At 46.5% G+C, this 24362-nt stretch overlaps 1 protein-coding gene across 2 annotated transcripts in view; it reads right to left on the bottom strand.

Annotated features, from left to right (window-relative positions):
- The window catches only part of KDM5A (lysine demethylase 5A), a 60956-nt gene extending 51672 nt beyond the window's left edge, over positions 1-9284 (bottom strand). For both annotated transcript variants that reach the window (XM_088454881.1, XM_088454882.1), the window contains exons 1-6: positions 8833-9284; positions 3874-3951; positions 2701-2823; positions 1828-1998; positions 612-743; positions 171-276 (exon numbers count right to left, since the gene is read on the bottom strand). In XM_088454881.1, coding sequence (XP_088311007.1) covers positions 171-276; positions 612-743; positions 1828-1998; positions 2701-2823; positions 3874-3951; positions 8833-9018 — 796 coding nt within the window. In that variant the 5' untranslated portion in view covers positions 9019-9284. The remainder of the gene's footprint in view (positions 1-170; positions 277-611; positions 744-1827; positions 1999-2700; positions 2824-3873; positions 3952-8832) is intronic.
- Between the last annotated feature and the right edge of the window lie 15078 nt (positions 9285-24362).

Genomic DNA, 24362 nt, shown 5'->3' with positions numbered 1-24362 from the left:
AAACGTAAAATTCCACATCCAAGTTTAAATCTGTGAATGTTTTTGAATTTGCTTTAATTGTAGAAGACAAAGGACCCTTTCATGTGTATATGTACAGCCTGAATACTGGTTTTATAAAAGTTGTGTGAATGGGTTCAGAGCCCTACTTAGAGCCATCAGCACGCTCTCACCGGCTCGGTCTTTAACGCTGTCGCCAATGCCGATGATCTTTGGAGCTCCTCCGAAAACATGCTGCTTCTTCACCTCTGTGACCTTGCTGACCTCCACAGGCTCCGGCTAAACAACACGATCATGGGGGGTTAGTTACAATGTAACGCAATCACACTTCTGCAGAGTGGATCTGCAATTCGGAATCAATTGTAGGACAAATAAAATTCTAAATGAACCGTAATAAAAATAACGATAAATAAAACACAGGGATTTTCACACATCACTAGCGCTAAATTTAAGTGAGAAGAATGCGAGGGGCAGGGATTATAATTAGTCTTAGAAATAACCTTGAAATGTTTACATTGTACAAGGATAAACTGTTCCCACATCATATCACACTATCCCTCACAACCATCCCACTTCCAAACAGATGGGAGACTAATAACACAACAATCAGCCACCTCAGACTTGATCCTCCGGGACCTCTTTAGGGGAACGCTGATCTTCTCGCTCTTTGTAGAGTCTCTGGAGTCCTCGTAAGGTTCCGTCACTTCCACTTTCTCCTCAGCCCTCAAGTGAGGTTTCTGGATGCCCTGAGTGGCAAACGAGGAGAGAGAATAGCGTCAGACAGTTTTATTCAACCGCCACTATTTTCAGATCAGGCTAAATGAATCTGGCAGGGGAAAGAAACAAGGAGATTTGGGTAGGAAATGCCTGAAGATCTACTCAAAAAGATTTAAGCTGCTCAAAAAGAATAATTAAAAAAAAAAAAAAACCCTCATAATTCCAAAGTGGCCATAGATTGCGACGATCAGACAAAACAGACGAGGGGTGGAGTAATAGCCCGATAACTGCCGTGCCTCCATACGCTGCACGATGTATGGGGCACGATCTGCGCTTCTCAGCATGGAAGAGGCTGAGTGACGGTCAGACAAGTTTGATAACCAAATCAAATGATCCAAATGTTTTCATGCCGTGATCAATTATCGTTCATGACCCATTGTGGACTGAAAGACCTACAGTATTCAGATAGTCAACAGGTCATCACCAAATAGTCAATAGGTGGACAGGTTCAAATGGTCGACAGTTAAAAGGTTGATATTGACTAAGGTCGAGAGGGACTAATGGTCGACAGAGTCAAATGTCAACACACAAATGGTCGACACTTGGGGTTTTTTATTTTAACCCGAACCCTCCACCAAGTGCCTAACCCTAATCGTCCCCTTCTGCAGCCTGACCCTAACCCTCCGCCAAGTGCCTAACCCTTGCAATTCTGAAAAACGATGAAAAATAATGTGTCGACCATTTGTGCGTCAACCATTTGACACTGTCGACGATTTTGTGCCGACCTTTTGATTATCTAGACACTGTAGATTTTCCTTGCCTGTACCTCCATGTCCGTACACCAATTCATAGCGGTCGTTTCAGCGGCTGATCTGATTATGGCCAGCATCATACAATTACGCTTTGCAAACATACGCACAAATGTGACCATATCGATATAAGAAATCAGTATCCAAAAAAGTAATGTTTATAAACCAGCATAAAATATATTCCAAGTAATTTTTATTTATTTTTTTAAAAGAACGTTAATTCGGGAGTAAATTCCCACAATCAATCACTCTCCTGTACGGATAGGTCACGGACAGGACAATCAGACTCGGACAGTCATCTTACCATGAGGCTAATCCCAGACTGGAACAGCTCATAGGGGTACAGGATGCGCTCATAGTGCGTCTTCAAGAGGGACCCCGTGCCCTTCCCTGGCATGTACCCCAGCCGGCTGCCCACCTTCGACCATTTCTTCTCCTTGCGGACAACCTCAAAGCCTCCTTCACTGGAAACGACCTGGAATGGGGAAGAGATTCATAGAGATATTATGGAAGGGAGATGGGATTGAAATACCCCCCCCCCCCTTTACCCTCCCTTAGTGGTGGCTAACCCTAACCTCCCCCCAGGGGTGCCTAACCCTAACCCCCTCTTACCACTCCCTAAACCTAAACCTACCAGGGGGGTGCCTAATCCTAATCTCTTCCTGGGGGTGCCTAACGCTAATCTCCTCCCCCAAATCCCCGCTAGATTCTCTAATCCTAACCCTCCCTGCCCCGTGACTAATGCCAAGGGCGCCCCGGACTTACCTTCGTTCGGGCAGGCGTCCTGGGCGTTCTGGCGTCGGGATTAACATAGGCGTCGGTATTTCGACGCCTATCTTGAATCCCTTGCCGGGAGTCCGATGTCGAGATAGAGACATCCCTTATGGAAGAACTGAGAGAGAGAGAGAACTGACTGGGATTTACAGTTACAGGATAACGAGAGAGAATAAGAGAGTGTGGGTATATCGGACGATGGGCTGCACGCGGCACTCGTTCCACGGGTATCAGACCGCTTCCTCCCCTTGGTCGGCCAACTACCGATCCGAACTTAGGGACGCAACTTGCGAGGGAATCATTTGAATATCCGGCCCCTTTTTCCGTACGACCGTGCGGCCGCTTCGACCGACTCTGAATGAGGTCCACAATACCCATCTTCCATGCTGTATCCGGCCCATACCTTGCTCAGGGCGTACACATCCAGGAGTTTGCGATCCACCACTGGAATCCTGAGCGTAGATCCTTGTAACTCCCAGAACTTTGCCAGCTGATCCAAAAAGTCCAGCTTAACGCGGGTCATAGCCTACGGATGAGACAATTACACATTCATGTTGCCATGTTTAATAAACTCAGCGGGTTTTAAAAAAAAAACACAACAGCATCTGAGACAATCTTATGTCAGAGAGGTATTAGGTCATGACAGATATACATTCATTACACGTCACGTTAAAAGACGGAGGTCTTCCGACTAAGGGAATAACTCAGGAAGCGGTCGCAAGGAACCGCGTCCCGGTTCCACCTCTTACACTCAGTGGAGCCAGACTCATGACACAGAGGTAAAAAGGCGTGAACAGTGAATGGCAAATGCAATGGCTTGCGGGTTTTTTAAAATGGCCGATTGACGTTGATTTATTTTTTTTTTTCAAAGTTCATGTTAAATTAAAAAAAATCAAAATATGCTGGACCTTGCTTTTAATAGCATTGTGATTTTAAAAATGGCTGACAAAACTCGCAGCCCAATACATCTACCCCTCAGTATGCATTCTGCTCCAGCGCCAAAAGGCTTTCCTTATGACCGTGTCTCCAATATAGTGTAACAGTCACCTACGCACAGTGCAGGCAGCCATTTTGTCGACTACATTAAATGTTCAGGAGGACGCTGACCACCAACTCACTAAGAGTAAGAACTAAGGACCTCACTGAGGTGTGAGGCACTATGTTACAGATGAATATTCATCTAGTCCACAAGTTGCTGCTTCCACGAGGCTTAGGCAGCAAGTCGTCCAAAGGAACTGTAATATTTGTTCATGAGGCTCTTTCACAAGACACATTATCGCATACGGAGGCAAAATGTTTATAGTAATTTTAGTATACAATAGATAAAAAGCAACCTTACATGTCAGAGTGTAATGCAGTGAGAAGAATCAGAAGGGTACAGACTGTATTATGTGACATGTACAATAGGTAATTAAATGTCACCTTCCAGGACGGTGCAGATTGGGTACAGACAGAAAGATGAGCAGCGATAGACTTAGGGCTGTATAATCCCCATATAACAAATGCAGCTCTGATGTAATACAGACTCCACCACAATACAAACATATCTGCTAATCATTCCATCCCATTACATTACCTCCAGCTCATTGAGACGCTGCACCCGGGGGGTAAAGCTGAAGCTCTTCACGTCACAGGTGAAAGGCGGCTGCCAGTCCTGTAAGGGGGAGAAGAAGGTTCATCACCATCCTGGATTGCACAGAACATAGTTTGCGAGTGGGGAGAATCAATCAGTGTGACAACGGGGTGCATCGCAGACCGGCCAGCTTATTACCATAATGCAGGGGTTCCCAACCTTGATCCTCAAAGCACCCTAACAGTCCAGGTTTTTAGGATATCCATGCTTGACCACAGGTGAAATTATTAGTCCCTCAGTCAATTTGATTTAACCACCTGTGCTCGACCATGGATATCTCTAAAACCCGAACTGTCGAGGAGCCTTGGAGGAACGTATGGGAACATCTGCCATAATGAGAGACACGAAGAGCAAAAATGCCCCGACTAGTTACATGTAATGGGGGCAATAAAGAAAGTAGCAACACAATAGTTACTTCTGCAAGCGTCATTTATACAGCAGTACATAGATTTAAACAAAAAAGTTATTAAACTAGTCTATTGTGCCATTTTAAAGAAGAATTCCATTCCCTCCTGTGATACTGTGGGGTCAATAGTATCAGGTGCGAATTGGGAGGTGCGAGTTGCTATTTTCACTTTGAATCTGCATAGCGAATTCATTTGCAATCCACTTAGCAACTCGCACTGATCATCAGACTGAATTCGCAACTTTCTGCCCGCACCTCCCCGAGGGTGACAGATGAAAAGGAAAATCCTTATTTTTAGGTTAAAATGTGGGGACACTGTGCTGAACCCCTTGGACACCCCCCCCCCCCCCGAATGACCATTTAGGCATTTAGAAGTTTCCAATTAGATTAATTAGTCCAATTATTACATGTCCTTTTTGGGGGTTAAAACAAAACAAAAAAGTCCTCAAATCACCCCAAAATCAACTTGTCGTTAGTTTAGGCACCCCAAATTTAATTACAATATTTTAGCTGAAAAATAATTAGTTTTTAGAATTTTTCAAGGTGCCCTCAAAGTACCCCAAAAATTTCCCTTTTTCTAACATTTTTTTGCATTTTTCGTTTAATATTAAAAGAAAAAAGTTAGTTCTTTATAATTTTTTTACATTTAAGAAAAAAAAAGCACAAATCAGCCATCTGACAATATTTAAAAACCTGCAGCACCTTCCTAATGCCCACAAACAGCCGTCTATACGGTCCTGCTAACGAAAGTAACCATCTTGGGGGGTCCAGGATGGTCTCCCCACATTTTCATGCATTTCTCGCAAATCTCATTTGGCAGTCAATTCGCGCCCCTCCGCTGCGAGTAGTGCGAATAGACAATTTTAATTGGATTGCAGATTTATCGGGAGCGCGCTTCACGGCGAAGTGTGCGAGTTTCAAGAAAAAAAACTCGCTACTCGCACCTAATAGGATTGACCCCTGTGTGCGTCAGGTTGGCACTGAACAAAACAAAATAAAACATGGTAACAATATAACCAAGAGAAGCGGCTAGGCCCGGACCTCATCCTCCCTAATAAAGTCAGATTGCCATGTTGGGATTGGAGTAAACTTGAAGGGTAAAAAAGCCTGAACCTCCTATCCCATTGGATGCATGAGAAATTCACAGACCAGCCCCCCAACATGCAGAACATTGGGAGCCGCATGATCGCAACCTCTGCGTCTCATTGGTTACTCGCCGCCACCATGGCTGGGAATGGCCACCTACCCTGGTCTAATGGCATGGAGAGGTCCGACGGTACACAAGCCACACTGAGAATTTGTCCATGCATCTGATTGGACGTCTGCAGCTGCTCAGCCAATGAGATGCCTCAAGCACAACCCGTGGCTCATTAAGGCCACTCCTATTACACACAGGCATTTCCCAAATATATGGCCAATATGCCAAATGCCATACCAAAGTGTCTACGCTGTGCCATGACTTACACGCCAGGTTATATTACGAGGATAAACAAACCTGTCATTTATTGTGTCCAGTGCTGGTAGAACAGAAGCTCATTCTCAATGTATTCAAAACACTAAGTAAAAGGACAGCAGGAATGTTTGGGATAAATAGAAGATTGGGCCTGGATGTGTCCTAAAGACTTTGTATGTCGCTGGCTATACAGACAGAGCACAACACATAAGACGAGCCGTGAAGTCATGCGCCCTGCGGAACTAATTCCGCATTTATAATTACGGTTTGTTCCTTGCCTATATATCTACCAAGGTTCAGCGACACAGGAGCAAAACGTAATCTATATAGACCAATGTACTTCTCTGGGTGATAAAAGCACAGTCAGGCGTCACATTACTCGCCCGGCGGAAGTAACGCTCCAATCTCTACGGTGCCTCCACTGGAGGGTCGTCATGGGAAATGGCATATAGCTTATGTCTTAATATTCGTATAATACATATAATATAATAACCATTGTAAGTATTATACAGAGAGCTGAATCCTAAGATTCAACCAAACCCATCCCGATTTCCCTGTGATTTTAAACACAGCTATTGCATCTAGGAGCTATATAATTACATATATATTACATATACATAAGATACAGGGCCTGATTCAGACCCGCTCGCTAGCAAGCGATCGCTCGGAGCGAGCAGTGTTTTTCAATGTGCGCATGCGTATACATCGTACTGAGCGTGCGCAAACTAGTACGAGCCATCGGGAAGCACTCGCTCGCCAAGCATAGACAGCCCAGCTGAATGAGTGACAGGTCAAGCTGTTTGTGGGTAGTAACAGGGGCAGGCCACTGGAAATGGGGGAGTGGAGGTGCGAACGCAGGCGTGCCTGAGAATCTTAACGCCGTTTCAGAGGCGTGCATAATTAACAGCCAACGTCATAGGACACATCACTTGGTTGAAATCTACACTGAAGTGATCGCAGTGCTTGTGGCAGGGTATAGTCAACCTCAAGCGCTGCGATCGCATCCAATGGTGCTCGATGTACCAATGTTTTCATGCACTTCCGGGAGATGACGTGCGCAAGTGGGCGTCTTAAGACAGGCTGGTGGGCGTCTACATACACAAAGTGATCGCTGAATCAGGCCCTAGTTCGATATTTAGCAGAAACCTAAAACATCGATTTGGAGTATCTCCATGTTTTTAAGCGACTGATTTCCAAAGAAGCATTTATTTCAGTACAGCAGCCATTAAGTCTCCAATCACTTATTGCTTCCACCAGGATGAGGACTTTACCACCAGCCACTTATCAGAGATACTTTGCATATGAAATGCTTTGCAAAAGGTACAGACAACATATAAACCTGGGACAGGGATGAAAGGCAGCAAAATTATTCTCCTCCAACTTTTACAAATAAGTATTTCAGTACACAGCCGCCTTTCAGCAAACATTGCCACAGAGGCGACCCTACGTGTAAAGATGGGTAACACTAAAGATGTATCGTAAGACATATTGCGCGGACACGGATCGGAACAATATATCGTACACACTATACGCCTGATCCGTCACTGCTGGCCGTCGTACATTGCATTGTGCCATCTAGTATCCTGCATAGCAGATGGGACGATGCAAGGAAAAAAATAACTAATGTTTCCTTTTACCAAGCAAGCTAAAAGGCTTATTTACTATTGTGTGTAGGTAACCACCCTGTATGGAGCTGCCGGCACTTAGAGTTGCTTTATAAATAAGATGAATAACAACTTATGGGAGGTGGTTGTTATTTAAACATATAAAACAACCTTGTGTAGTGCTTTAATGATGGGTGATTAATGAACAACTGAGACTGTGACAGCTCTGAAGGTTATTAGTCATTTCTACATAGGGATGGAAAATGTTTTTGAATTGTTGAAGCCTTTGTCAGACCTAGAGGACTGAACTTAAGGACCGGTCACCTGTAACCGTGTATAAAGGAGTGTAATTTCGTACTAACGCTGCACAATGCTGACCGCCCGTCCATGATCCAATAGAGGAGGCGCCGTGCCCAATCCTGTACCCCCCGGTCTCCACGCCTCGACTGAGATGGTGGTAACCAAACCACATGGGGACAGAGAAATGAGACTGATTGTATTTAATGAGCCCCATACTCAGTAAGCAATGACAGCTAAAGGTAGCATATTAGTAATTTACAGACAATTAAGCCCCGTCGGATGACCACTGTCCAGTGCGATTGGACACAAGCTTGTGCACAGTACAGTATAGTATGTAGATCATTTTTGGCCGTATAATATATATCATATTGGCGCTGTGGCTATTATAAGATATATATTACCTGTAACCCTACAAATGGCAACATAGCTAGCAAATTGTCAGCTCCTAACGTCTGGATACATTTCTCCAGCCCAGAACTACTTACAGCATACATGATGATTATTTGTAAGAGCTTTGGAAAGGGTTGAATCAACAAAAACAAACAGAAAATAAGTGTAGCACTAATATATTTTAAACCAAGCCCATCCCTTCTGAATATAATTCTACAGTGCACTTCAGTGTTCCCCCCGGGCTGTTTTTTGCGGGTGCACCACCCGGCAAGAAACAGCCACCACCCGGCACTTTGTGAGCCTGCAAGTGGGGACAGTATCTGGGAGCTGTTTAAAAATTATTATATAAAATGTTATTTCAAGTTTAAATCCTTATAAGGTCAGGGTTTAAAACATTTTATTATTGCGAAGGCCCTACCCGGCTACTTCTTGATGCCACCCAGCTGGAAAAAAAATTCTTGGGAGAACATTGCACTTAAATTAAACATATGGGGAAAAACGCACATTACAAAATGTAACGTAGCCTAGTGATACAGTAGCTCCTAAAAACAACTGCGTTTATTAATCCTGGACTATTGAGGGATGGAGAATGATCCCCAGCAGGGGGTAGAGAGCACAATAGTGGCCTGAATCCAGCCTGTGACATGACACCGTCTCCGAGCTACATGCAAATCATCCCCCTGCTAAACAAATTATCTCACAGGCCAGGGGCTGGCTGGGACGGGCGAGCGGCCTAGTGTCAGGCTTACCTTGGGAGGCCTTATTTTGCATATCCCAGTCCTCTCTGCAATGGGTCGAATGCGCCCGATAAAGCTCAGCGGGTCCGAGAATTCCTCCCAGCTGGGCTCAAACACCGGGCACTCCGGAGGGGGCATGAACTCGTTGAAATGAGCCATTCCAGGAGTCAACATTAATGCATCAGCATTGGGTAACATATAAGATGTAAAGCTGGGAGAGGCGACTGGGGTGTGCGAGGTGCCAGCACACACGGAGGCCTGCGCCCGATCACACGGCGACCCCGCTCATTTCTTGCCACCAAAACAGCTCTTTGTTCTTCTGCCAGCTGGACTCGGGGATGCCGGTTCTCAGACCCACGGAAACAGCCCAAACCGGTGCCAGCCGGCCTATCGGCAGAACATCCCTGGTTCTCCCCCGAAAAAGAGACAATATTCAATAACTCTAACGAGGTACCCCCATACCGTATGACATGTAGCCCCCCCACCCCCAGGTCCCCCCTATAATTACGGCAACACCAAATGACTCCTGTCAGTCCAACACCCGTAGCCTGCAAAAACCTGATAGGGAAGTGGTATTAGATCGCTGCTCCTGTCAGGGATCCCCACTGACCATCAGGACTCCCTACCCCCCCAAAAAAAAACAACACTCCAAGATCACTCCTGGCAACAGGAAACCCCCCCACAAGAGACACCGCAAGATCCCTCCAACTGTCAGACAGCCCAAGATCACCCAGGCAGGTACGTGTGAAGTTCAGGTGAGTGAGGGCCCTGCCCAGACAGGTAGGTAGATCCGGAGCTCAGGCAGGTGAGGGCCCCGGTCAGGCAGGCAGGTGAGGGCCGCGGAGCTCAGGCAGGTGAGGGCCCCGGTCAGGTGGGTGGGGGCCGCGGAGCTCAGGCAGGTGAGGGCGGGGCTCTCCAGGGGCCGCAGTCCGAGACCTCCGATTCCCAGGTGTGATGTGGCTTCTGGCGGCCCGTCCCCCCGGCCTCTCTCCCCGGTCACACTGGGCCTGGGGCCGGTTTGTTTTCCTCTCAGTCTCTGTGAGTCCTCCTAAGCCGGAAGTAGGGGTCACCGGAAACCGGAACTGTCACCCTCCGCCACACACACACACAGTTACACGGGAGGAGGCGTGTAGTGCGCAGCTGGTGTGGAGGTCGGGTCCCGGGAGGACACAGTACGGGGGCCGGAGATCAGGGAAGCCCCCGGCGGCGGCAGCAGCACAGGGAGCGGTGCACCGAGCGGAGGGATGTGGATTACAGGACGGGCCCGTATCCCTCCGCGTTATCCACAGGTTTAGAGGAGCGGACGCTAGGGGGAGCCAGTGACACGGACATGCAGCTTCACACACAGCCAGCAATAGCAGTGCGAGGAGCGGCCGCCAGGGGGAGCCAGTGAAACGGACATCCAGCTTCACACACAGGCAGCAATAGCAGTGCGAGGAGCGGCCGCCAGGGGGAGCCAGTGACACGGACATCCAGCTTCACACACAGGCAGCAATAGCAGTGCGAGGAGCGGCCGCCAGGGGGAGCCAGTGACACGGACATCCAGCTTCACACACAGGCAGCAATAGCAGTGCGAGGAGCGGCCGCCAGGGGGAGCCAGTGACACGGACATCCAGCTTCACACACAGGCAGCAATAGCAGTGCGAGGAGCGGCCGCCAGGGGGAGCAGAACTTGCATCCAGTTATATTCGCTGCCTTTTCCTGCTACACTAATAGCCAGCAGTAATAGTAATAGCCAGCAGTAATAGTAATAGCCAGCACTAATAGTAATAGCCAGCAGCAGTATTAATAATACTATCGCATTATGAGGGGTATTCAATATGAAACGTTAACTTCGCTGTCGAAGTTTACGTTTCATATCGGAGCTTTTACCTGGGATAAAGTTTTGGGCGCGCGCCTGCTTATCCCCGTATTGAATATGAAACCTACGAAAACGGGAGCCTGCGAAGTGGGATTTGCGTTAAATTACGAAATTTTCCTTAAAAAAATTGTAGGATCCCCCTAAAGCTGTAAAACCATGGGGGATCACTATGGGTACCCCCGTTTTAGCCTGCAAATGAAAGTCGGGGATTTAAATAGCTGCGGCAGGTGCTTTTTTCCCGACATTGAAGAAGTGATGCAGAAGAGCACTTAGGTTATTTTTTTCGTTTTTTTAAGTGGTCCCATCAAATTTGGGGTACATGAAAATAGGTACTAGTTTATTTTTATGTCCCTAAAGTAATTTTTTTTAAATTCTGCAACTGTGCACCTGCCGCTAATAATCTATTCTAGAATACACCTGCCGCTAATAGCCTATTCTAGAATACACCTGCCGCTAATAATCTATTCTAGAATACACCTGCCGCTAATAATCTATTCTAGAATACACCTGCCGCTAATAATCTATTCTAGAATACACCTGCCGCTAATAATCTATTCTAGAATACACCTGCCGCTAATAATCTATTCTAGAATACACCTGCCGCTAATAATCTATTCTAGAATACACCTGCCGCTAATAATCTATTCTAGAATACACCTGCCGCTAATAATCTATCCTAGAATACACCTGCCGCTAATAATCTATCCTAGAATACACCTGCCGCTAATAATCTATCCTAGATTACACCTGCCGCTAATAATCTATCCTAGAATACACCTGCCACTAATAATCTATTCTAGAAAACACCTGCCGCTAATAATCTATTCTAGAATACACCTGCCGCTAATAATCTATTCTAGAATACACCTGCCGCTATAAATCTATTCTAGAATACACCTGCCGCTAATAATCTATTCTAGAAAACACCTGCCGCTAATAATCTATTCTAGAAAACACCTGCCGCTAATAATCTATTCTAGAATACACCTGCCGCTAATAATCTATCCTAGATTACACCTGCCGCTAATAATCTATCCTAGATTACACCTGCCGCTAATAATCTATCCTAGAATACACCTGCCGCTAATAATCTATTCTAGAAAACACCTGCCGCTAATAGCCTATTCTAGAATACACCTGCCGCTAATAATCTATTCTAGAATACACCTGCCGCTAATAATCTATTCTAGAATACACCTGCCGCTAATAATCTATTCTAGATTACACCTGCCGCTAATAATCTATCCTAGAATACACCTGCCGCTAATAATCTATTCTAGAAAACACCTGCCGCTAATAATCTATTCTAGAATACACCTGCCGCTAATAATCTATTCTAGAATACACCTGCCGCTAATAATCTATTCTAGAATACACCTGCCGCTATAAATCTATTCTAGAATACACCTGCCGCTAATAATCTATTCTAGAATACACCTGCCGCTAATAATCTATTCTAGAATACACCTGCCGCTAATAATCTATTCTAGAATACACCTGCCGCTAATAATCTATTCTAGAATACACCTGCCGCTATAAATCTATTCTAGAATACACCTGCCGCTAATAATCTATTCTAGAATACACCTGCCGCTAATAATCTATTCTAGAATACACCTGCCGCTAATAATCTATTCTAGAATACACCTGCCGCTAATAATCTATTCTAGAATACACCTGCCGCTAATAATCTATTCTAGAATACACCTGCCGCTAATAATCTATTCTAGAATACACCTGCCGCTAATAATCTATTCTAGAATACACCTGCCGCTAATAATCTATTCTAGAATACACCTGCCGCTAATAATCTATCCTAGAATACACCTGCCGCTAATAATCTATCCTAGAATACACCTGCCGCTAATAATCTATCCTAGAATACACCTGCCGCTAATAATCTATCCTAGATTACACCTGCCGCTAATAATCTATCCTAGAATACACCTGCCGCTAATAATCTATCCTAGAAAACACCTGCCGCTAATAATCTATTCTAGAATACACCTGCCGCTAATAATCTATTCTAGAATACACCTGCCGCTATAAATCTATTCTAGAATACACCTGCCGCTAATAATCTATTCTAGAAAACACCTGCCGCTAATAATCTATTCTAGAAAACACCTGCCGCTAATAATCTATTCTAGAATACACCTGCCGCTAATAATCTATTCTAGAATACACCTGCCGCTAATAATCTATTCTAGAATACACCTGCCGCTAATAATCTATTCTAGAATACACCTGCCGCTAATAATCTATTCTAGAATACACCTGCCGCTAATAATCTATTCTAGAATACACCTGCCGCTATAAATCTATTCTAGAATACACCTGCCGCTAATAATCTATTCTAGAATACACCTGCCGCTAATAATCTATTCTAGAATACACCTGCCGCTAATAATCTATTCTAGAATACACCTGCCGCTAATAATCTATTCTAGAATACACCTGCCGCTAATAATCTATTCTAGAATACACCTGCCGCTAATAATCTATTCTAGAATACACCTGCCGCTAATAATCTATCCTAGAATACACCTGCCGCTAATAATCTATTCTAGAAAACACCTGCCGCTAATAATCTATTCTAGAATACACCTGCCGCTAATAATCTATTCTAGAATACACCTGCCGCTATAAATCTATTCTAGAATACACCTGCCGCTAATAATCTATTCTAGAATACACCTGCCGCTAATAATCTATTCTAGAATACACCTGCCGCTAATAATCTATTCTAGAATACACCTGCCGCTATAAATCTATTCTAGAATACACCTGCCGCTAATAATCTATTCTAGAATACACCTGCCGCTAATAATCTATTCTAGAATACACCTGCCGCTAATAATCTATTCTAGAATACACCTGCCGCTAATAATCTATTCTAGAATACACCTGCCGCTAATAATCTATTCTAGAATACACCTGCCGCTAATAATCTATTCTAGAATACACCTGCCGCTAATAATCTATCCTAGAATACACCTGCCGCTAATAATCTATTCTAGAAAACACCTGCCGCTAATAATCTATTCTAGAATACACCTGCCGCTAATAATCTATTCTAGAATACACCTGCCGCTAATAATCTATTCTAGAATACACCTGCCGCTAACAATCTATTCTAGAATACACCTGCCGCTAACAATCTATTCTAGAATACACCTGCCGCTAATAATCTATTCTAGAAAACACCTGCCGCTAATCTATTCTAGAATACACCTGCCGCTAATAATCTATTCTAGAATACACCTGCCGCTAATAATCTATTCTAGAATACACCTGCCGCTAATAATCTATTCTAGAATACACCTGCCGCTAATAATCTATTCTAGAATACACCTGCCGCTAATAATCTATTCTAGAATACACCTGCCGCTAACAATCTATTCTAGAATACACCTGCCGCTAACAATCTATTCTAGAATACACCTGCCGCTAATAATCTATTCTAGAAAACACCTGCCGCTAATCTATTCTAGAATACACCTGCCGCTAATAATCTATTCTAGAATACACCTGCCGCTAATAATCTATTCTAGAATACACCTGCCGCTAATAGCCTATTCTAGAATACACCTGCCGCTAATAATCTATTCTAGAAAACACCTGCCGCATACATGCAGAATAGCCCTGAACCTATTTCCCTAGTTTTAAACAATTTTTTCCCTTTTTTTTTTTTTCACTCCAATTTTTAAATAAATTTTTTTGGGGTGTCCCTATTTTTTTATTTTTTTTACACAGTTATTTTTAATATGTCATTCCCAGGGGTGCAGGCTATTTTTTTTAAGCCTGCACCCCTAAACCCCAATTCTGCACTTTTTTTCGCCACCTATTCAGAGTGGTGAAAAGTTATCCCCGTTTTTTTTCAAAGACTTTTTGAGCCTGCGAAAAGTCTTTGAAATTGAATACGGTGTAAAACCAAAATCTGCGATAATGACGTCATAGGTGCGAAATTAACGCAAAAACAGAGTTTTCGCACCCATATTGAATACCCCTATAAATATTCATATGGTGCCACAATATGAGATAAGGTTACTACAACTAAGCAGCTGGGTAATATGACTTCTCTTCACAAGTAAGAGAGATCGGTACTTGTGTACTTTACAGACTCATTGCAGAGAGAACCCAATGAATGTTTTAATTGGTACTTTACGTACACAAGTACCGAAAGTTGTCCCCACCTAAAGAAGAAAGTTGGCCCCTTGCGGGCTCGCTGCGCTCGCCACGCTTCGGGCTCGGTGGCTCACTACACTCGCCACGAGGGTATATTCCCCCTCTATACCAACTTGGATGGTAGGGAATGACGCTGGACACTGGGAATGACGCTGGACACTGGCTGATGACGTCAGGGTCCTCTCCATGAAGGGGATTTAGACATTACCATGATGGATAATAATAATGTGTAGGACACTTGGGTTCTCTCTGCAATGAGTCCGTAAAGTACACAAGTACCGAGAGATTTATTGCAGCATCAAAAGGATCATATTTAGCATGAAAACTATTGTATATATCTATGTGCCAGAACAAACAGAGGATATATGTGCAGAAGAGGACGGCACCCTGGAGACAGTATGAATGCATAAACTACTTATTATTTATTAACAGTTTCTTATATAGCGCAGCAAATTCCGTTGTACTTTACAGTTTGAATTAACATTTTACTGGGTTGTACATACATACATAAAAGACATACGTAAGGGTAAGAGGGCCCTGCTCGCAAACTTACAATCTATAGGGAAATAGGTGTTGATACACAAGGAGAGGTGCTATTGCAAATTGGTCCAGCCCGATTGCAGATGTTCTTGGTGGGCTGTATAATCCAATCACACTGGAAAGTTGGCCTAGGGTTAGGAGGATGTTCACTTGAAGAAAGAGAAGATGTGATAGGTGTTTACTATAAGAAGAGAGTTAGATAAGGAGCTATAAAAGGTTAGGTGGGCGGTCCTGGAATCTGAGAAGCTTGTCTGAAGAGGTGAGTTTTCAGAGAATGTTTGAAAACTAGTGGAAAGTCTTATTGTGCATGGGAGGGCATTCCAGCCTGTTACGTTAATTACTTAAGTTAATTTGGTGCAAGAAACGGCAACATTTCGCCGTAAAGTGTCCACAGTGCTGTACAGGGTAAAAATAAATATAGATCAAAATAATAATGCACAACAGCTATCCATAGCGTAAGTACAGAGCAACAGTTAGCGAGCATTGCAGTAACGTCACACGGTAGGTGACAGACACGAGCGTACGAGACAACTACGAGTAGGAAGAATGAATTATCAAGATTTCAATTAAATCACATGGAAAACAGGCCGGGCAGATGAGGAGGTCGGTCTAAGACACAGAAGACAGGCATGGCAGACAGAGGAGGTCGGCCTAAGACAGGAGACAGGCATGGCACACAGAGGAGGTCGGCCTAAGAGACAGGCATGGCAGACAGAGGAGGTCGGCCTAAGACACAGGAGACAGGCATGGCAGACAGAGGAGGTCGGCCTAAGACACAGGAGACAGGCATGGCAGACAGAGGAGGTCGGCCTAAGACACAGGAGACAGGCATGGCAGACAGAGGAGGTCGGCCTAAGACACAGGAGACAGGCATGGCAGACAGGAGGTCTGCTTAAGACACAGGAGACAGGCATGGCAGACAGAGGAGGTTGGCCTAATAGACAGGCATGGCAGACAGGAGGTCGGGCTAAGACACAGGAGACAGGCTTGGCAGACAGAGGAGGTCGGCCTAAGACACAGGAGACAGGCTTGGCAGACAGAGGAGGTCGGCCTAAGACACAGGAGACAGGCATGGCAGACAGAGGAGGTCGGCCTAAGACACAGGAGACAGGCATGGCAGACAGAGGGGGTCGGCCTAAGACACAGGAGACAGGCATGGCAGACAGAGGAGGTCGGCCTAAGACACAGGAGACAGGCATGGCAGACAGATGGGGTCGGCCTAAGACACAGGAGACAGGCATGGCAGACAGAGGAGGTCGGCCTAAGACACAGGAGACAGGCATGGCAGACAGAGGAGGTCGGCCTAAGACACAGGAGACAGTCACGGCAGACAGAGGAGGTCAGCCTAAGACATGGAAGATACTCGTGGAAGACAGGCATGGCCGACAGAAAACCATTTCAGCATAAGACATGGCAGGAACATGTGGAAAGACAGAGAGTGGGCAGATAAAATAAATATTACACACTGCCTCTATTTATCACTAATCACTACACTCAGCGCCTTCTTGATGTATATTTATAATATATTTATTGTTCCTAGGCTCGGATTATCCAGATTTATCGGGGCTTTTTTTTTTTTTTGGGTTGCGGCCTCTTGGCCGCTCGCATAGCTGTGGATTACCACCCACAGCTTATGCGAGTGGCCATGATGATGGTCGCGATGGTCAAGACCATCGGGCTTGCGACGAGACCCTTGCGGTAGGGTCTCGTTGCCGCAAGCCCTAGAGTGCTTTCGGCTCTAACAGAGCCGGAAGCACTCCCACTCACATCACTTGTGATGTCAGTGGGGCCGGCTCCAGACGGTAGGCGTTCTCATTGTCTTGTGTGGTCCTATCGCACTTCTCTCCGGGTCTGCGGTCACATTATCCCCTTACCATGTAATCTTCAGCGCTGTCTGAAATTCAAATAGGGGAGCCACACCAACTGCCACCCCAATCGCTGCCACACATCCAGTCGGGACTCACTGGCAGTTGATGCGCCTCCCCTATTTAAATTTTGTACGACGCTGCAGCCTCACCTCTGGAGCTATCACTAGAGTTGCACAGTTTTGTAATATTAATGCAGCAGACGTTATGAGGCACGACAGCCTGGCGGATCCTTGCAGGCAAATACTAACCAAGATTGGGCAGCAGTGTTGCAGCTGATCGCTCCAGTCTCAGCCAATCAGTGGCAGCTTCATCCTGCTCAGCTGGGACACTACTTAGTCAAATATGCCTTATGCTCGATGCCCCTCCTACCATGCACAGTACTTCAGTACGAGGCTGTCCTGGCTTAGCACGAGGTAAAAGGGGCGAATCCTGGGCCCCAAACTGTCGCTGCGTCCGCCCTTATAGGTCACCACAGATATGGGAGAAGTCTTGAATGCAGTATTGGGAGGAGGTAATTGGCAGGTGGGCAAGGCCCACTCGGTAGAGGAGCGAAGACAGGGAACATGAACCTAGATGATGTAAGAGGGGGAGGCGTCATCTGATTCCCCGGACTGCATACTAAGTGGCCAGCAACGGGGGATGCGGGCTTGCTGCGGCTGGTTCCGGGAGACTTGCCTAGTCTTCCAGGTGGTCGGGAGTGCAACCCGATTTTCGGGAGGCTCCTGACCATTTCGGGAGAGTATGGTAAGTATGGTTGTAGGAGAGAAGAGGGGGAGGTAGAATGAGAGTAATGAGACGGGTTGGGTACGATATTCCGGCGATGACCATTCCGACATTCATAATATCAGCAGTGGAATCCTGACTGTCAAAATACTGAAGCATGTTGGTATTCTAACCCTTACCCTAAACCTCCCGCAGCCTAACTCTAACCGTCTCTTACCGCAGCCTAACCCTCCCCCTAGTGCCTAACCCTAATGCCATCAAGATTCTGACCGTCGGGATTCCGGAGCCGGTATTGTGATGAACGTCGGGATGGTCACCGCCGGTATTCCTGACTACATTTCGATGAAACAAGCAGCAGCATTGGGTATAGATCAGTGGTTCTCAAACTCGGTCCTCAGGACCCCACACAGGTCACGTTTTCCAGGTCACCCAGCAGGTGCACAGGTGTAGTCATTACTCACTGACACATTTTAAGAGATCCACAGGTGGAGCTAATGGAAAACATGCACTGATTGGGGTCCTGAGGACCGAGTTTGAAAACCTGTGGTATAGATTTAAGAGAGGTGGGAGAAAAAAAAGATCAGAGGAGAGTGGGAGGTTGCAGTACTCCAGGAGGGGGATAACGAGAGCATGAACAGAATAATTATAACTTTTAGTTGCACTCCTCCCCCCCCTCTCCCTGCTTAGCGCTGTGTCACAGGGAGAGGGGAAATCACATTGCTGATTGGTGGAAAACCATTGCATCTGCGGCATACTTGCCGACGTTACTCTTTTGACATCTTCGGGGGTGGTGAGCTCAGACTGTAGATGTTATCAGGCCCCGCCCCATTACAGAAAGGTCGCAATTTGCGGGTAAATGAGGTGAGGGTGAGACTAAATGACGCGATTTGTCATTTTAGCTCCGCTCACTTCCTGCGGACTTGTGAATTACCCATAAAATCTCCCCATTTTGCCCACTTCACTAGGACGTGACTGGGATGTAGGAGATCCTACTCTTCTGGGGGTGCTATCCAAAAAAATCTGAAGCCTCCCACAATTTGTGGGAGAGTAGGCAAGTGTGATCTGCGCCAACAGTGACAAAACCATTAAGCATCGGTGGCAAACCATTGTCGGTTGCTAGACATCGATGGCCATCCCGTAATAAAGGTGCCCATACATCAGCGACTATTTGTCGCGATCCGGCGATGCGATGGGAAATGCTGGTGTTTCTGGGTGGAAACGCCGACCTCCCACCATCGATGTACTGCCGGATCGCAGACATTTCACATGTTAAATGTCCACGATTTGCCAATTGCGATCGTTTTTTGATCGCGATCATCAAATCGCTGAAATCCAACATGTTGGATTTCTGTTATCCTGCGATGCCGGGTTGCAGCATCGCGGGATCGCGGCAATCCGTCGCTAATGTATGGGGCCCATAAGACAAGCTTTGAGGCGCTCTTAAAATATTTTAAGATCTCTCTCTTATTACCCTTACCGAGCAGAGGGCTTTCAGTCAAGTCCTTGATTAAAGTTCAGAGAGATTATGGAATATCCTACAAGTGGGGCTTCCCCTTCACATTAAATACATTATTTTATATCATTATTATATATTATTATTTATATTGCATTAAAAAAGAAAAGTGATACTCGCTTGTCTGTCTGGAAAGTAATATTACTAAATTCCTGAGACGGGTTGGGCTCTCGCCGATTAAGGTCACCTCTCGTTATCACTTCTGATGCAGATTTATGCGATTGGGCGAGACTCCAACCTGAACGATGCGAGCCCAGGCAAGTTACCCTCAACTGAAGTGGGATCTCCTAGTTTTATATTGTAACTATCTTATAGATCTCCATAACACGCGGAGAGGTCCCTAATTTACGCTGTATGGCCCTGAAGTCTGAGTCGCACACTATGCCCATATTCTCCCATATGGCTGATGGTTTGTCAACTGAGCACGTGTCTAAGTCTCTGCACATGTGTCTCGCGGTGTGTACACACTGAGGCACAGCGGCAATTGTGATTGGCAGGTGTGATTGTGACCTGCAGAGATGTGCGGTCTTATGGGCAGGGTATGGGGGTGTCGCAGGCGCATCACGTAACTGGTTGCAAGCTCAGATGATTAATCGCTCACATTTGAGTCCTCGGGCAGAGAATCTACAACTAGGGGTATATTTACTAAAGTGCAACGAGTCGTTGCCCGTAGCAACCAGTTACAGTAGATTCTACTAATTTAGTTAGCACCTTCTAGAAGATAATAGCTAGAATCTGGCTTCCGCCTTTTGAGAAAGCCGCCCTGAGTGTTAAGGTTAACAGAGTGTCCGGACCAGGGGCGTTTTAAGAGAGGAGGGGTCCCCGTGGGCATTCCCCGTGCAGGGCCCCCTCCTCTCTCCCCGTCAGCCGACTGATGCAGCTGGCCGCCACCGCAGAAGCAGTAAACTCTGGGCACCAGAGTGCGCCCAGAGTCTACTGCGCATATGCAGAATGCCGGAAAAATGGCCGACGCGGGACCATGGACAGGTGAGTTTTAAATAATATGGACCCGGGGGCAAGTGTGCCCCGCACACCCTGCACCCATTATATATACGCCCCTGGTCCGGACTAGGAGCATCTAAAAACTGTTGGCCTGATTCAGAGCCGGATGCTCTGAACGAGCGCCCGCTCTGAATCAGGGCGTTTTTTTTTTTTTTTTTATAGTGCAGCCTGTTGGCCGCTCGCACAGCTTATGCGAGCGTCCATGATGATGGTCGCGATGGTCAAGACCATCGCGACCATCGGGCTTGCGACGAGACCCTTGCGGTAGGGTCTCGTTGGCCGCAAGCCCTGGAGTGGTTTTGGCTCTATCAGAGCCAAAAGCACTCCCACTGACATCACTAGTGATGTCAGTGGGGCCGGACCCAAACGGTAGGCGTTCCCATGGGAACGCCTCCGTCTGGGCAGCCACGCCCCCGGCACGCCCACCAAAGGGGGCGTGCTGTCACTCAACATCGACAGCACGCCCCCTTTGGTGCGACACCCGGAGCGACGGCTTCCCCGTTGCTATCCGGGTCTCGCGCATGCGCACGACGGAGCCACCGCCGTCGTGCACATGCGCACTTGGGCAACATCGACCCGCTTGCGAGCGCTCGGCGCTCGCGAGCGGGTCTGAATTAGGCCCTGTGTGTGGTCCACATCATCTGTACTGCCTCCACCCTTTGGCAGTATTCTGCCACACTCAGCCTCCAACATCATTGCCGACCGAGCCGGCATATTATCAAGTATCAACGATCCCCAGCCTACACCTCAGGAGGAGCGTCACGTATCCTCTGAGGCTTTTGGACGCTGTGCGCACTGCCTGTGAGCAGGATCGGCAGCCGCGCTGCACTTCTCGCGTGCAATCTGTTTTGGCTCTGTAACGAGGAACTTAAGCTGGGTACACACTGACAGATCTATTGGCCGATCAATTGATCGGCCAATATATCTGGTGGTTGTCGATCAGTGTGTACCAGCGACATCGTTCACAGACATATCGCATCGGCTGTGCTGCACAGCCGCTGGACAGATATATCTGCAGACATATCTGTCCATCGGCAAGTGTGTACAGATATCGGCAGCCGCGGGGAGGAGGGCGGACCCGACCCGCCCGCCCAGCCAGCGGGACCCGCGGCTGCCTGGAGGATGATGGTTGTTCAGTGTATATGAAAGACCATCAACTACAGTACAGATATATCTGCTAGGTGTGTACCCACCTTAATGCTGGCCATACACTAGCGCGATTTTGTGCTGGTTGCACGATTTTAGACGCCTCTTACAATGCATTGGGCGCAAATCGTGCAGTAGTTAGGTAGGAATACGATCCGATGCGCTGTCCTGCCACTCTTATATCATATCTTATGATCAGACGTGCTGCCCATATTAACTGTTATAATCGAATGCAGATTGTGCCGTGTATTTGCGCATTCCATGCATCGTGCGTCTGACCGTCCGAGCGGCGTCATTTAAATCTATTATGATCGCATGTTTTTGATGAGACACATGATTGATCGTATCACGACCCGTCGTATAGGGGTGAATGATCGTACGTGAGATCATATGTACATCGTGTGTCAAAAAGAACTAAATCGTATGGCCGGGACTGCCAGGGAGCTGCCGGGGAGTTCGAGGGAAATCGTATGCTGAATCGTAACTTATGCTGGTCGTACTAGTGTATGGCCAGCGTTAGACTTCAGGCATTGTTTATTCAGATACTGGCTGAGGACATTTGTGTGCAGATGGGATCTAATTACAGACAGTGAAAGGATTTACCGTATTCCCGAGCAGAAGGACAGGTGAGCAAGTTCATATACTGTACGTATCTCTATTGTCCGCTAAATATGGATGTACACTGCTCCCGGATTTATCTGATACTCATCAATTTCCAATTTAAACCATTGTCATGCTGGGTACACACGGGACAATCTGTTCAGCGAACGATATATCTCTGAACAATCTCCCTTGAAATTCCTGGTGTGCTGGATGAACGATATTGTTCATCCACACACCAACGATGAACGACCAACGATTGTTCTCCCATATAACGATATCGTCTAGCTTGGCCTGCATGCATGCCCGCCCGATGGACAATATCGTTATCGTCCAGCGGGAGCACGCATCGTTGGTCGTTCATTGCATACAAATGGAACGATATGAATGATATATCGTTGAACGATATTGTTATCGTTCATATCTTAACGATATATCGTTCCGTGTGTATGCACCTTCAGATGTTATTTTCACTCATTGCGGCTACATTACTTTCTTCGGCTTCAACGATCTAAAGCAGGGATGGGGAACCTCCTGCCCGGGGGCCGTATCTGGCCCTCGGAATCATTTGGTATGGCCCTCTGAGCTTTTTTCTGCTTGCCTCATCTGGTTAGCAGGATGCCTAGAATGGCACCCTGCAGCCAGAATCTATGCAGCAGTGCCACCTGGAGCATCCTCAGGACACTTCCGACGGTCACACTGCTGCCCTTACAGCTCCTGAGGAAGCTCCGGGCATTGCTGTAATCTCCGGCGATTGTGGCCCCGTCCCTTATGTCACACGGAGGGGGTGTGGTCTGCACCGGGCCCGCAAATAATGTTAAATCACAAAGAAAAATTAAGCCCTCAGACACAAGCGCTGAAAAAATATCAATAAATCTTAATACAATTATATGGAATCTTCCAATATTCTCTTTACTTCTCTCCTCGCAAATCCAGATAATCGTGGATAGAGGGGAAAATAATGTTATATATATTAAAATGGCCCTCAGAAGAACAAAGGTTCCCCACCCCTGATCTAAAGGACCTGTACTGTTACATTGGCCCTCATTCAGAGCCGTACGCTCTGAGCAGAGCGCACGCTCTGAATGAGGGCCGGGCTCCATTTTCATGGAGCGTCCTCCTGGACGCTCGTATAGCTGTGGGTCACCACCCACAGGCTATACGAGCGTGCTTTTTGATGGCCGCGATGGTCGAGACCATCGCGACCATCGAAATTGCGAGCCGGAGCCTGCGGTTGAGGTTTTCAACCGCAAGCTCCGGAGTGATTTTGGCTCTATCAGAGCCAAAATCACTCCCACTGACATCACTAGTGATGTCAGTGGGCCAGCTTCTGACGGGAGGCGTTCCCGTGGGAACGCCCCCGTCAGGGAGGCACGCCCACCAAAGGGGGCGTGCTGTCAATCAACATTGACAGCACGCCCCCTTTGATCGGACACAACGAGCGAAGGACTTTCCTTCGCTCGTCGCGTCTGGCGCATGCGCACGACGGAGCTCTCTCCGTCGTGCGCATGCTCAGTGCATAACATCGACCCACTTGCGAGCGGACAGCCGCTCGCGAGTGGGTCTGAATCAGGCCCATTGTCTCCACCTGCAGGTTTTATATTTCTTCCAGCTGGGGAGCATAGATACATTTAAATTGCTGCCTGTAAGGTTTATTAACCTAATAGAATTGATGTATGTCTACCTTACCATGCATTTTTTATGAGTGCTACTGGTTTACTGATTTGTGCAGCTCCACCTTAGGGCCGTATTCGATTAATTTCACATTCGCGAGAAAGTTTGACTTGCCGGACATTTCGCCTACATTGCGTGTTTTGGACGCTGAAACTTATCGTACGCGTCCCCGCTATTCGACGTATTCAATTGCAAACCAGGTGAATGCAGAACAGGCGGAAAGTGCTGTCAGAATTGGGGAAATCAGTCTGAACCCCACAAAAAGATGCACTAACATTGGGGATCAATGTAGAAGTGTACTAATAGCCCTAATAAAACTATTTGGGGTACTAAAGTTGTTGTAAATTCTTGTTATTAACGTCCTTGTAAAAGTGGTGAAGAATGGTATTAAGCAATATTTTTTGGTACAAAAATAAGTAGTCCAGTC

This window comes from Taudactylus pleione, unplaced genomic scaffold (genome assembly GCF_031769625.1).
Source record: "Taudactylus pleione unplaced genomic scaffold, aTauple2 ptg000634l, whole genome shotgun sequence".
Lineage (NCBI taxonomy): Eukaryota > Metazoa > Chordata > Amphibia > Anura > Myobatrachidae > Taudactylus > Taudactylus pleione.
Note: the sequence above shows the minus strand (reverse complement) of the source record. Positions and strands in the feature narration are given on the sequence as shown.